Source organism: Xenopus tropicalis, chromosome 3, assembly GCF_000004195.4.
Source record: "Xenopus tropicalis strain Nigerian chromosome 3, UCB_Xtro_10.0, whole genome shotgun sequence".
NCBI classification, from domain to species: Eukaryota; Metazoa; Chordata; class Amphibia; order Anura; family Pipidae; genus Xenopus; species Xenopus tropicalis.
This window is the reverse complement of record NC_030679.2, coordinates 149,104,059-149,118,391: the sequence shown is the minus strand read 5'-3', so window position 1 is coordinate 149,118,391 and position 14,333 is coordinate 149,104,059. Positions and strand designations below refer to the sequence as shown.

At 40.1% G+C, this 14,333-nt stretch overlaps 2 protein-coding genes across 2 annotated transcripts; both read right to left on the bottom strand.

The window, feature by feature from the left end:
• Nucleotides 1-4,078: 4,078 nt before the first annotated feature.
• Nucleotides 4,079-4,810, bottom strand: LOC116409605 (olfactory receptor 1E5-like; the record flags this gene model as incomplete). Its single annotated transcript, XM_031898334.1, has 1 exon — nucleotides 4,079-4,810. A coding segment is annotated over one exon (732 nt), but the record flags the coding sequence as incomplete, so codon positions are not given.
• Nucleotides 4,811-11,747: 6,937 nt separating this feature from the next.
• Nucleotides 11,748-12,479, bottom strand: LOC116409604 (olfactory receptor 1468-like; the record flags this gene model as incomplete). Its single annotated transcript, XM_031898333.1, has 1 exon — nucleotides 11,748-12,479. A coding segment is annotated over one exon (732 nt), but the record flags the coding sequence as incomplete, so codon positions are not given.
• Between the last annotated feature and the right edge of the window lie 1,854 nt (nucleotides 12,480-14,333).

Sequence of the window (14,333 nt, the reverse complement as noted above, 5' to 3'; positions counted from 1 at the left end):
CAGGGTGTTAGTCTTGGTTCCTACAGTAGAAAGTAAGTTCCTGGCCAAATGGCAGGGCCCTTACGAGATTATAGAGCGCATAGGGGAAGTTAATTATAAGGTGTCCCAACCAGACAGGCGTAAGAAGGAGCAGCTCTATCATGTGAACCTAATTAAGTCCTGGAAAGATAGGGAAGCCCTGTCAGCCTATTCTACAGCTGAAGAGGTAGAAATCCCTCATGTGCCTGAGGTAAAAGTGGCTGAGACCCTCACTAACAGTCAGAAGCAGGAAATGAGAGAATTCCTGGTCAGGAATAGACAAATATTCTCAGACCAGCCTGGGCTTACTGAGATAATAAAACATGACATTATAACTGGGCCTGGGGTTAAAGTCAATGTCAGACCTTATAGGATACCCGAGGCCCGACGCCAGGCAGTTGCAGAGGAGATTGAAAGGATGTTGGAGCTGGACGTAATTGAGGAGTCCCATAGTGAATGGTCCAGCCCCATTGTCCTTGTCCCAAAACCGGATGGTAGCATCCGATTTTGCAATGACTTCAGAAAGTTAAATGAGGTCAGCAACTTTGATGCATATCCTATGCCCCGGGTAGATGAATTGATTGAAAGGCTAGGACAGGCCCGATACATCACCACTCTAGATCTTACCAAGAGGTATTGGCAGGTACCCCTCACCGAAGGGGCGAAAGAGAAGACGGCCTTTTCCACTCCTGAGGGGCAGTGCCAATATAAACGCTTACCGTTTGGCTTACATGGGGCCCCAGCTACGTTTCAGAGAATGATGGATCGCATTCTCAAACCACACAGAGGGTATGCTTCAGCCTACCTGGAAGATGTTGTTATCTTTAGCCCGGACTGGGAAAGTCATTTGCCTCGGGTACAAGCGGTCCTTGACTCTATCTGGAAGGCTGGTCTGACAGCAAACCCCAAAAAGTGTGCCATGGGGTTAGAAGAGGCCCGCTATTTGGGGTATGTTATTGGAAGAGGGGTAGTCAAGCCCCAGGTGTCCATAATTGAGGGAATTCAGCAAGAAGCAAGTGAGGGCTTTTCTTGGGATAGTGGGGTATTACAGGAGATTTGTCCCCAATTTTGCCTCCCTAGCACCCCCACTTACTGACCTCACAAAAGGGAGTAAAGCTGGAGCAGTTACATGGACCCCAGAGGCAGAGGAAGCCTTTCTAAACCTGAAGGCATCCTTGTGCAGATACCCTGTGCTAATAGCTCCTAATTTCAAGAAAGAGTTCCTTGTACAAACTGACACCTCTGAGGTTGGGTTAGGGGCTGTTCTGTCACAAGTGGTAAATGGGGAAGAACACCCGGTAGTATACCTAAGTAGGAAACTAACCCCCGCTGAATGCAGGTATGCCATTGTTGAGAGGGAGTGTCTGGCCATCAAGTGGGCATTGGAGAGCCTGAGATATTATCTTTTAGGGAGGCAGTTCAAACTTATCACCGACCATGCCCCACTTAAATGGATGGCCCAAAATAGGGAAAAGAATGCCAGGGTCACCAGGTGGTTCTTATCTCTTCAGAATTTTAAGTTCTCAGTGGAACATAGACCTGGAAAGTTGCAAGGTAATGCAGATGCTCTCTCCAGGGTATATTCGTTGATGGCATGCTGTGCTCAGCCCCACGGGCTTGAGCAGAGGGGGGGGGGGATATGTGGTATGGTGACAAAAAGGTCCCCGGTTTCCTGGGGAAAAGTGATTGACAACATGTATGTTGGGCCACGGATTCTCAGACATTTTTACTGAGGTGAGACCAGCAGTGTTTTGGGGCATAGAAACACTTTGTTTCTCTGCAGTTCTTGTTAAAGTGTTGATCCGGGGCTGGTCTTATGGGGAATCCGCAAGAGCAGGGTGGGTGGATTCCCAAATCCATAGGCCAGGTTTTCAGGAGGCCCTAGGCCTATTTGTAGTACACCTGAAGCTGTGCAGGGGGCTGATGAGCCTGTGTGTGTGAGAGAGACACGCTGCTGGATTTGCTCAGCTTCAGGAGAAAGAGAAGCATTTATTTTTGTGTTAGCCAGGAGGCTTGATATTTCTGTTCCAATTCTTGTTTTATACCCCCTGCGAGGGGAAACTTCTGCAGCCGCTGAAAAATAAACGCGGGCAGGAAGCCCTTACACCGGTCTTGGTGTGTAAAGTTGCCTCATTTGCAGCCTACCAGCGAGTGAACCCCCACAATATGTATACTTTATTCCAAATGTATTCCATTATTTATTTCAAATCAACAAAAAAGAACAACAACCTTTTATCAACTGTTATATACAACAATAGGGGGGCTGATTTACTAAAATTCATTTTTTTCTGGCCTTGAAAGTCGTATAAACTCGACATGGTATAAATTTGAATTACACACAATCATTGTTGTATTTATAAAATGTCACCATAATGCTTGAATCGTTTGCATGACAATTTTGAGTTTACATTCAAAAATCCCGAATTTTTCTAGTTGAAAGTATTGTTAAAAAGTTTGTTTCCATGAATCCTCTTTACTTTTGCCAAACAGAAAGTGCACCGGCAGCCATTTTAGGAGCATCGGCGCTCAAGTTTCACTTGAAACAGAAAACAATGAGGGGATTAACTTCTCCTTGAAATTGGGTGAAACAGAAAACAATGAAGGGATTAACTTCCCCTTGAAACTGGGGGAAAAAGAAAACAATTAAAGGAATTCACTTCTCCTTGAAACTGAGTGAAACAGAAAACAATGGGGGATTAACTTCTCCTTGAAACTGAGTGAAACAGAAAACAATGGGGGATTAACTTCTCCTTGAAACTGAGTGAAACAGAAAACAATGAAGGGATTAACTTCTCATTGAAACTGGGTGAAACAGAAAACAATGAAGGGATTCACTTCTCCTTGAAACTGAGTGAAACAGAAAACAATGAGGGGATTAACTTCTCCTTGAAACTGGGTGAAACAGAAAACAATGAAGGGATTCACTTCTCCTTGAAACTGAGTGAAACAGAAAACAATGAAGGGATTCACTTCTCCTTGAAACTGGGTGAAACAGAAAACAATGAAAGGATTAACTTCCCCTTGAAACTGGGTGAAACAGAAAACAATGATGGGATTAACTTCCCCTTGAAACTGGGTGAAACAGAAAACAATGAGGGGATTAACTTCTCCATGAAACTGGGTGAAACAGGAAACAATGATGGGATTAACTTCTCCTTGAAACTGGGTGAAACAGAAAACAATGATGGGATTAACTTCTCCTTGAAACTGGGTGAAACAGAAAACAATGAGGGGATTAACTTCTCCTTGAAACTGGGTGAAACAGAAAACAATGATGGGATTAACTTCTCCTTGAAACTGAGTGAAACAGAAAACAATGAAAGGATTAACTTCCCCTTGAAACTGGGTGAAACAGAAAACAATGAGGGGATTAACTTCTCCTTGAAACTGGGTGAAACAGAAAACAATGATGGGATTAACTTCTCCTTGAAACTGGGTGAAACAGAAAACAATGAGGGGGTTAACTTCTCCTTGAAACTGGGTGAAACAGAAAACAATGATGGGATTAACTTCTCCTTGAAACTGGGTGAAACAGAAAACAATGAGGGGATTAACTTCTCCTTGAAACTGGGTGAAACAGAAAACAATGAGGGGATTAACTTCTCCTTGAAACTGGGTGAAACAGAAAACAATGAGGGGATTAACTTCTCCTTGAAACTGGGTGAAACAGAAAACAATGAGGGGATTAACTTCTCCTTGAAACTGGGTGAAACAGAAAATAATGAATGGATTAACTTTAAGGAAGACAACAGACAAGGTAAAGAGCTGTAATCGGGGCGTCATTTGGGGTAGGTGGCAGACCAGCAGTCAAAACCAGGAGAAACAGTAGAAGAAGCTAAACTCACTCATAAAGGCACACATTATCACACAGAGCAGATTTAAAATCCAGACAGCTCCAGACAGCAACTTAGGAGGTATGTAAAGAAACTCTCACTGTGTGGAATCAATATATGGCAAAAATAAAATTAAGTGTAATTACTAATGCCATTATGTTTTATTGACAATATTCTATAAAATAACATGTATTTAAATCCTGGATTAAATTGGGTTATTGCTTTCTTCACAGTATTATATTTTTAACAGCATTTTTCATATTGTTACTTTTTAAGCTGTAAATCATTGGGTTAATAAAAGGAGTCACCACAGTGTATAAAAGGGAAATAACTTTTTTATTTGTCCGCGACTGGTTCCTTGTGGGAACCACATAAATACCAATGAGAGTCCCATAGAATATGGAGACCACGGCCAAGTGGGAGCTGCAGGTGGAGAAGGCTTTTTGTCTCCCAATACTGGACACTATCTTTAGGATTTCATGGGCAATACAGATATAGGATCCAATGATGAGTATGAAGGGGATAAGAACCACAGGGATAGTTGTGGCCATTACCAATATTCGTGCCAAGGAGGTATCTGAGCAGGAAAGTTCCAGGAGAGGAAAGTAATCACAGAAGAAATGGTTGATGGTATTTTGGTTGCAGAACTCTTGTGTAGCTGCAGTTATCACAGTAACTGGTGTAAAACTAAGGGGAAGCAGCCATGACATGGCAATTAGTTTAAAACAAAATCTGTGGTTCATGATTGAAGAATAACTCAGGGGATTGCAGATGGCCAGATATCTGTCATAGGACATCACAGTTAGAAGGAAACACTGTAAAGATTCAGTGATAGAAAAGAAATAAAGTTGTGCAATACAGCCAATAAGGGGTATTTGAGCTCCTTCATTCATTACAGTTCTGAGCAGGGTGGGCACAATAACCTCGGACTGCAGGAGATCAGAGAAGGAGAGTTGTTGGAGAAAGAAGAACATGGGAGACTGAAGACCTCGGCTGACTGTTACCAATGCTATGACAAGGGCATTCTCATATACGGTCAGTATGTGAATCAGAAGGATCAATGAAAAAGTCATGAGCTTGAAATTGTTGAGATGCTGAAATCCCAAAAGGAAAATCTCAGTGACCACTGAGTGATTATTCATTTTCATTGCCTGGGAGGGAAGAAAGTAAAGTTTAAACACACTTTTACTCATTGCCAATTCTAGTTAAAAATAATGAGAATTCTTTGCTTGGAATTATTTACTTCTGGAACACGTCAAACCTTTTTATCTTCCTCACTGTATTTTCTGTCAATTCTATTTAATGAATCATGTTGCTATTAGTGGAAACAGCCTTTTCCCTATATGTACATTCATTTCAACATACCTAAATATTCCATTTGACTGAGGCTCCACTAACTGCATTCTGGTCATATCTGCTCTGCTGAACATCCAATCTGAAATTTCATTAATTGGTATTAAAATTCATTAAATGACAGTTTAGGTGAAGTATGTTATTGTTATACCTTCTACAAGGTTTGTCAGATGTTTCTACAGGTATTCGTTATTGATTTCCCTGGTTTTTGCATTATTGACCTTCTCATTGACCCTGTTGCTTTGTGATACCAGTAAGTCTTCTTCTCAAAGATTCTCAAAGGATTAGTATTTGGGACATGTTGGAATATGTGTCTAGGTTGAATTGTTATTACCTGCTAAATGAAAAGGGAACAAAGAAGGGCACAATAAATTCACAATAAATCATTGTTACTCATGAACATAATGGTTGTAGGACAGCCCATACGATTGTAGTAGGGGTTACCTTCATCTTCTTATCATGGTTTTAGAACGAAATAAAAAGTTGCATCTTGACTTCAATGAGTTTAAAAAATATATATATATATATTTGTATATAAACCAGAACAACTTGATCCTAGATTTCTCCTACTAATTGCCAGTAACACAGAACCGAGCTAAAAAGAAATCACCAAACCAGACACATGATCTTGTAATTTTATATTGACCTCTACTTACAGGAATGGCCTCCACAATGGTGTATCCAGCACAAGTGTCGGACAGTTCTCATTTTATTAACCAACCCTAGGATTACACACGAGTGGCAAATCTACTGAGACATCCCTGGTGCCTCCTGTGTTGGTGGATTTAATTAGTCCACAGAGTAAATTGAGTAAGTAATGTTCAAAATTGTCATCTTTGATTCTGGGGTTGGTTTACTTTTGAAATAACCTACAAACACTTGTAACTTTGCATGTTTTTACATTTAAGACAAAATTTACATTCTAATTATTGCTTAAATTCCAAACTTGAGTTGAACAAGATGCTAAAACCACAAATAATAAAAATGAAGGCCAATTGGAAAATGTCTTAGAGTGTCCCTCTACAAGATGCTTAAAGTTGATGTTAAGATGAACAGCCCCTTTAAAGACAGACAGTAAGCTCTACAAGGCAGGGATACCTTCCCAATGTGTTTTTTACCACATGGCACTTAGGGGGAGATTTTGTTTCGCATTAAAAAAAAAAACTCAAATTCAAATTTTCAAAAACTTTAATGTCTGGTATTTATTAAGTGCAAACAGCACGGAAATTCAAAAGTAAAAAATTGCCATCTAAAAGCTTGTGAGTTTGTATAGAAGTCAATGGGAGTTGCCCTAGGCAAAGTCAAGCCATATTTTCAATTCAAGATATTCAAGTTTTCCGATACTTTCCTATATTACCCCTCTATCCTCCTTGTACACATTTTAAATTGGGCATCTAAAAATGAAAAGAAAGATAGGATGAACTGGAACAAACGTTTGTACCCTGCCCCTTAGAGAATCTACTTTGGGTAAACAGGGAAAATACATTAACTGAAATGATGTTCCATCCTTTACTTCAAGCAACTCGTAAGGTTTGGCACAAAAATAAAGATAAAGGTATAATCTAACCCTTAGACCCCATGTACTCCAACCCCTAATATACAATCCAAACTTTATCCCCAGTATGGAAACTGCCTCCTTTTCCAGTTGGGAATGTTTTGATGATAGATTAGCCAGAATAAGCGACTTCATTAAAGATGACAAGATGGTATCGTTAGTGGATATTCAGAGGCGTTGGGGCTCTCATCCGAGGGATATGTGGGGATATAATCAATGGCACTACTTTATCCACTCTACCAAACAGAAACAGTGGAATGGAACTCTTACAAATTGGGAGAAATTATTGAATAAAAATTTGGTGATTGACTAGACTCTATCAAAATTGTCTACATTTTTTATAAACACCCTAATATCAACTCCCAAACCCTACTGTCATGCATGGGAGAAAGAGTTAAACATAACAATACCAGAGGCTCTTTGGAGCAGAATATTTAACCAGGTACACAAGGCCTCCGGGGCATCCAGAGTATGTGAAGCTATCTACAAACTGGCTACAAGGGGGCACTACACCCCAGCCGAATTACATAAAATGTAACCGAATAGCTCAGAGGTCTGCTGGAGATGTAGTGCAGCGGAGGGAACCCATACACACAACACAACACAACAATAGGGGGCTGATTTACTAAAATTCATTTTTTTCTGGCCTTGAAAGTCGTATAAACTCGACGTGATATAAATTTGAATTACACGCAATCATTGTTGTATTTATAAAATGTCAACATAATGCTTGAATCGTTTGTATGACAATTTTGAGTTTACTTTTAAAAATCCCAAATTTTTCGAGTTGAAAGTATTGTTAAACAGTTTGTTTCCAAGAATCCTCTTTACTTCTCCCAAACAGGAAGTGCTCCAGCAGCCATTTTAGAAGCATCGGCACTCAAGTTTAACTTGAAACAGAAAACAATGAGGGGCTTAACTTCTCCTTAAAACTGGGTGAAATAGAAAAGAATGGATGGATTAACTTCTCCTTGAAACTGGGTGAAACGGAAATCACGAAAGATGGTAGTTATTTTCAAAAAAATTATTTTTCTGGGAAAATTTCCGAAAACTCAAATTTTTAGAGAAACAATATCAGAAAAATCAAATACAGGTATGGGACCTATTATCCAGAATGCTCGGGATCTGGGGTTTTCCAGATAAGGGATCTTTCCGTAATTTGGATCTCCATACCTAAAGTCTGCTAAAAAATAATTTCAGTATTGAATAAACCCAATAGGGCTGTTCTGCCCCAATAAGGGGTAATTATATCTTAGTTGGGATCAAGTACAGGTACTGTTTTATTATTACAGAGAAAAGGGAATCATTTAACCATTAAATAAACCCAATAGGGCTGTTCTGCCCCCAATAAGGGGTAATTATATCTTAGTTGGGATCAAGTACAGGTACTGTTTTATTATTACAGAGAAAAGGGAATCATTTAACCATGAAATAAACCCAATAGGGCTGTTCTGCCCCCAATAAGGGGTAATTATATCTTAGTTGGGATCAAGTACAGGTACTGTTTTATTATTACAGAGAAAAGGGAATCATTTAACCATTAAATAAACAGTCCTCCACAATAGCTGGGAAACGTTTTTCATTCATTATTGGTTGCTGAGTAGATTGCCTTCTGATCAAGGCAGATACTTTGTCTCATTAAGAAGCGTTTGCAACTATTAAACAGGACAGAACTACTCCCTATCATCCTCAAAGAGATGCTCTGAATGATTTAATGGATCATTCTTTAATATGCCAGGCACTCATACCTATAACAATACTCTCCATAATTCTTGATGTTTGGGAGGGAGCCAAGGTTGCCTATTGATCTTCAGCTGGGTCTTTTTACAGGTGGCACTCTACATTTAGTTAATGTGTGCTAACTAGTGATGAGCGAATCTGTTCCGTTTCGCTTCGCCGAAAAATTCGCGAATCTTTGAAAAGATCCGCGAAACGGCGAAAAATTCGCGAAACGGCGAAAATGTCGTGCGACAAAAAAAATTGTCGCCCGCGGCTATTATTTTGTCGCGCGGCTATTGTTTCGTCTCCCGCGGCTATTGTTTTGTCGCGCGGCTATTATTTTGTCGCGCGCGGCTCTTGTTTCGTCGCCCGCGGCTCTTGTTTCGTCGCGCGGCTCTTGTTTCGCCGCCCGCGGCTATTGTTTTGTCGCGCGGCTCTTGTTTCGTCGCCCGCGGCTCTTGTTTCGTCGTCCGCGGCTATTGTTTTGTCGCGCGGCTATTATTTCGTCGCCCGCAGCTATTATTTTGTCCCACGGCTATTGTTTCGTCGCGCGCGGCTCTTGTTTCGTCGCGCGGCTCTTGTTTCGTCGCCCGCGGCTATTATTTTGTCGCGCGCTATTGTTTCGTCGCCCGCGGCTATTATTTTGTCGCCCGCGACTATTCTTTTTTGACGCCGGCGACAATTTTTGGACGTGCGGCGAATTTTTTCGCGGCAAAATTTTTCATCCGTTTCGCAAAACAATCCGCCAATGGCGAAACGCGGAAATTCGCCGCGAATCCATGCCTGGCGAAACTTTTCGCCCATCACTAGTGCTAACTGATGTATGCTATTGTATATTTTTATTGTTTATTTCATTCCTCTTCATTCCTCCATATTGTTCTTGAGAACAACACTGTGAAAGTGTAAAGTGTGTTATCCCTGTGTGATTCACTAGTAAAACTGCCTCACAAGTTGCTGGGTTGTGCGCTCCATGTGTAATCATCATAAAGACCAACATCTGCCAACAATGGGAGCTACTGTAGGTGAGGCTCCAAACCAAGGCAGGGTGTATAAACATGGTGCTCTCAGTTCTTCAATTTTTTAAGAGAGTAACATGATAGATCTGTTTACTTGTTTGTTATCTGGCCATACAATTTCATAATTTACCTCTCCTGTCCCGCACAGTACCTCAAAGGGACCCTACTATTTAGTCAAGAGCTTGCTTTCAATTAAATCAAGTAGGATGAAGATAACCCGGACCAAGGACGGGGGGCCCTTATAGACTAAAACTCTTGTAATTCACCTAAAAAGTGTGCTGTGGTTAAATCAAACAATAATTGCTCCAGCAGCCATTTTAGGAGCATCGGCACTCAAGTTTCACTTGACACAGAAAACAATGGGGATTAACTTCTCCTTGAAACTGGCTGAAACAGAAATCACGAATGATGGGAGTTATTTTCAAAAAAATTATTTTTTTGGGAAAATTTCCGAAAACTCAAATTTTTAGAGAAACAATATCAGAAAAATCGAGTACAGGTATGGGACCTATTATCTAGAATGCTCGGGACCTGGGGTTTTCCAGATAAGGGATCTTTCCGTAATTTGGATCTCCATACCTTAAGTCTGCTAAAAAATAATTTCAGTATTGAATAAACCCAATAGGGCTGTTCTGCCCCAATAAGGGGTAATTATATCTTAGTTGGGATCAAGTACAGGTACTGTTTTATTATTACAGAGAAAAGGGAATCATTTAACCATTAAATAAACCCAATAGGGCTGTTCTGCCCCCAATAAGGGGTAATTATATCTTAGTTGGGATCAAGTACAGGTACTGTTTTATTATTACAGAGAAAAGGGAATCATTTAACCATTAAATAAACCCAATAGGGCTGTTCTGCCCCAATAAGGGGTAATTATATCTTAGTTGGGATCAAGTACAGGTACTGTTTTATTATTACAGAGAAAAGGGAATTATTTAACCATGAAATAAACCCAATAGGGCTGTTCTGCCCCAATAAGGGGTAATTATATCTTAGTTGGGATCAAGTACAGGTACTGTTTTATTATTACAGAGAAAAGGGAATTATTTAACCATGGCATCGAGGGCAGGGTGTATAATCATGGTGCTCTCAGTTCTTCAATTTTTTGAGAGAGTAACATGATAGATCTGTTTACTTGTTTGTTATCTGGCCATACAATTTCATAATTTACCTCTCCTGTCCCGCACAGTACCTCAAAGGGACCCTACTACTTAGTCAAGAGGATGAAGATAACCTGGACCAAGAACAGGGGCCCTTATAGACTAAAACTCTTGTAATTCACCTTAAAAGTGTGCTGTGGTTAAATCAAGTCCAAGTTCATCTTTGTGCCCAAAAGACTCTCCAGTCAGAAACATTTGTATGTCTATTTTTCCATCATAGAACAGACACTTCCATCTGTGTGCCTTGCTTCCGGCCACCATCTTTGTCCATACAATACAGTACAACATCGCAGGCTATGCACCCAGCTGCCATCTTAGTCCTTCCTTTATATCTGATTAGCTATGAGCACCAACTCATGAAACCAGAGGAACTGCCTCGCAGCCAATGACATCTTGGGGCTCCGTCCTGAGATGTATAAACCACTGAGGGTCAATGATAGCCGTCTTAGTACTCCCCAGCTGAAGGTCCTCAGTAATAATTCAGAAGATGTAAGAGCAATTTTTAAGGATGAAATGCCATCACAGCATGATGTGGGAGCAGCATCAAAATGGCAAGACACAGGGCAATCATGGTTCCAGTCAATCTCCTCCTATTCCTTAGGGAAGTGGTTCCAGCTTATCCCCTGGAACATGGGAAAAGGGGTAAGAAGCTCACAGCTGCCTCCTCCTTACTGTCATCTCCTGCATAGCCCCTGTCCCACCAGGTCTCCCCCACAATTCCTTGGCCACAAGGCACCTCTCTCCCCCAGCCACCCCCAAGTGCAGAGACTCAATAGCAACTGGCAAGGTAAAGAGCTGTAATCAGAGCAACATTTGGGGTAGGTGGCAGACCAGCAGTCAAGACAAGGAGAAACAGTAGAAGAAGCTAAACTAATGCATAAAGGCACACATTATCACACAGAGCAGGGTTCAAATCCAGACAGCTCCAGGCAGCAACTTATGAGGTATCCAAAGAAACTCTCACTGTGAGGAATGAATATATGGCAAAAATAAAATTAAGTATATTTACTAATGCCATTATGTTTTATTGACAATATACTATAAAATAACATGTACATAAATCCTGGATTAATATGGGTAATTGCTTTCTTTACAGTACTATATTTTTAAGGGCATTTTTCATATTGTTACTTTTTAAGCTGTAAATCATTGGGTTAATAAAAGGAGTCACTACAGTGTATAAAAGGGAAAGAAGTTTTTTGACTGTCTGTGACTGGTTCCTTGTGGGAACCACATAAATACCAATGAGAGTCCCATAAAATATGGAGACCACGGCCAAGTGGGAGCTGCAGGTGGAGAAGGCTTTTTGTCTCCCAATACTGGACACTATCTTTAGGATTTCATGGGCAATACAGATATAGGATATAATGACAAGCATGAAGGGGAAAAGAACTGCAGAAGCAGAGAGTGTGATTGTCAACATCCGTGCCAAGGAGGTGTCTGAGCAGGAAAGTTCCAGGAGAGGAAAGTAATCACAGAAGAAATGGTTGATGGTATTTTGGTTGCAGAACTCTTGTGTAGCTGCAGAAATCACAGTAACTGGTGTAAAACTAAGGCAAAGAAGCCATGACATGGCAATTAGTTTAAAACAAAATCTGTGGCTCATTAAAGAAGAATAACGCAGGGGATTGCAGATGGCCAGATATCTGTCATAGGACATCACAGTTAGAAGGAAACACTGTAAAGATTCAGAGACAGCAAATAAATAAAGTTGTACTATACAGCCAATAAGGGGTATTTTAGCTCCGTTATTTATTACAGTTTGGAGCAGGGTGGGCACAATAGTCACGGACTGCAGGAGATCAGAGAAGGAGAGTTGTTGGAGAAAGAAGAACATGGGAGACTGAAGACCTCGGCTGACTGTTACCAATGCTATGACAAGGGCATTCTCATATACGGTCAGTATGTGAATCAAAAGGATCACACAAAAAATAATTATTTTGAAATGGTTGAGATGCTGAAATCCCAAAAGAAAAAATTCAGAGACTATTGAGTCATTGTTCATTTTCTTTGCCTAGGAGGGAAAAAAATAAAACCTAGTAACCCCAATTTCACTCCATGCCAATTCTAGTTAAAAGTAATGAGAATTCTTTGTTTGGAATTATTTCCTTCTGATACACGTCAAACCTTTTTATCTTCCTCACTGTATTTCTTTGTCACCATTTTAATAATTCTGCTAATTATATTCAATTAACAGTCCAGTTGCTTTAGATTTATTTATACTAGATATACCATGTCCTGGATGAATGAAAATCTTCATAGTCATATATTCAATGAATCATGCTGCTATTAATGGAAACAGTCCTTTCACTAAATATTACATTCATTTCAACATACCTAAATATTCCATTTGACTGAGGTTTCACTAATTGCATTCTGGTCATATCTGCTCTGCTGAACATCCAATCTGAAATGTCATTAATTGCTATTAAAAATCATTAAATGACAGTTTAGGTGAAGTATGTTATTGATATACCTTCTACAAGGTTCTTTAGATGTTTCTACAGGTATTTGTTATTGATTTCCCTGGTTTTTGCATTATTGACCTTCTCATTGACCCTGTTGCTTTGTGACACCAGTAAGTCTACTTCTCAAGGATTCTCAAAGGGTTAGTATTTGGGACATGTTGGAATATGTGTCTAGGTGGAATTGTTATTACCTGCTAAATGAAAAGGGAACAAAGTAGGGCACAATAAATACACAATAAATCATTGTTACTCATGAACATAATGGTAGTAGGATCTGGCAGCCCATACAATTGTAGTAGAAGTTACTTTCATCTTCGTAACATGGTTTTAGAATGAAATAAAAAGTTGCATCTTGACTTCAATGAGCTAAAAAGAAATCTCCAAACCAGACACATGATCTTGTAACTTTATATTGACCTCTACTTACAGGAATGGCCTCCACAATGGTGTATCCAGCACAGGTGTCGGACAGATCTCTTTTTATTAACCAACGATAGGATTACACACGAGTGGCAAATCTACTGAGACATCTCTAGCGCCTCCTGTGTTGGTGGATTTAATTAGTCCACAGAGTAAATTAAGTAAATTGTTTATCTTCAAAATTGTCATCTTTGATTCTGGGGTTGGTTTCCTTTTTAAATAACCTACAAACATTTGTAACTTTGCATGTTTTTACATTTAAGACACAATTTACATTCTAATTATTGCTTAAATTCCAAACCTGAGTTGAATAAGATGCTAAAACCACAAATAATAAAAATGAAGGCCAATTGGAAAATGTCTTAGACTGTCCCTCTACAAGATGCTTAAAGTTGATGTTAAGATGAACAGCCCCTTTAAAGACAGACAGTAAGCTCTACGGGGCAGGGATTCCTTCCTAATGTGTTTTTACCACATGGCACTTAGGGGGAGATTTTGTTTCACACAAAAAAAACCTCAAATTCGAATTGTTCAAAAACTTGAATGTCTGGTATTTATCAAGTGCAAATGGCAAAATAGGGGACACGGCTGGCTGGGGCACCTGCAGGGCCCCTGGGGCGGGAGCCCTGGTGGGCCCTGCACCCTCCCAGTCCAACCCTGCCCGCATCTATTTTTTTGTCACTCGAGCTTCTTTTGACGTGACTGAGCCCAATTTTGACATGACCATGCCTTTTTTGACCGCACCCTTTGTTTTGCTTCACCATAAAATTCGTGAAACAGCAAGAAAA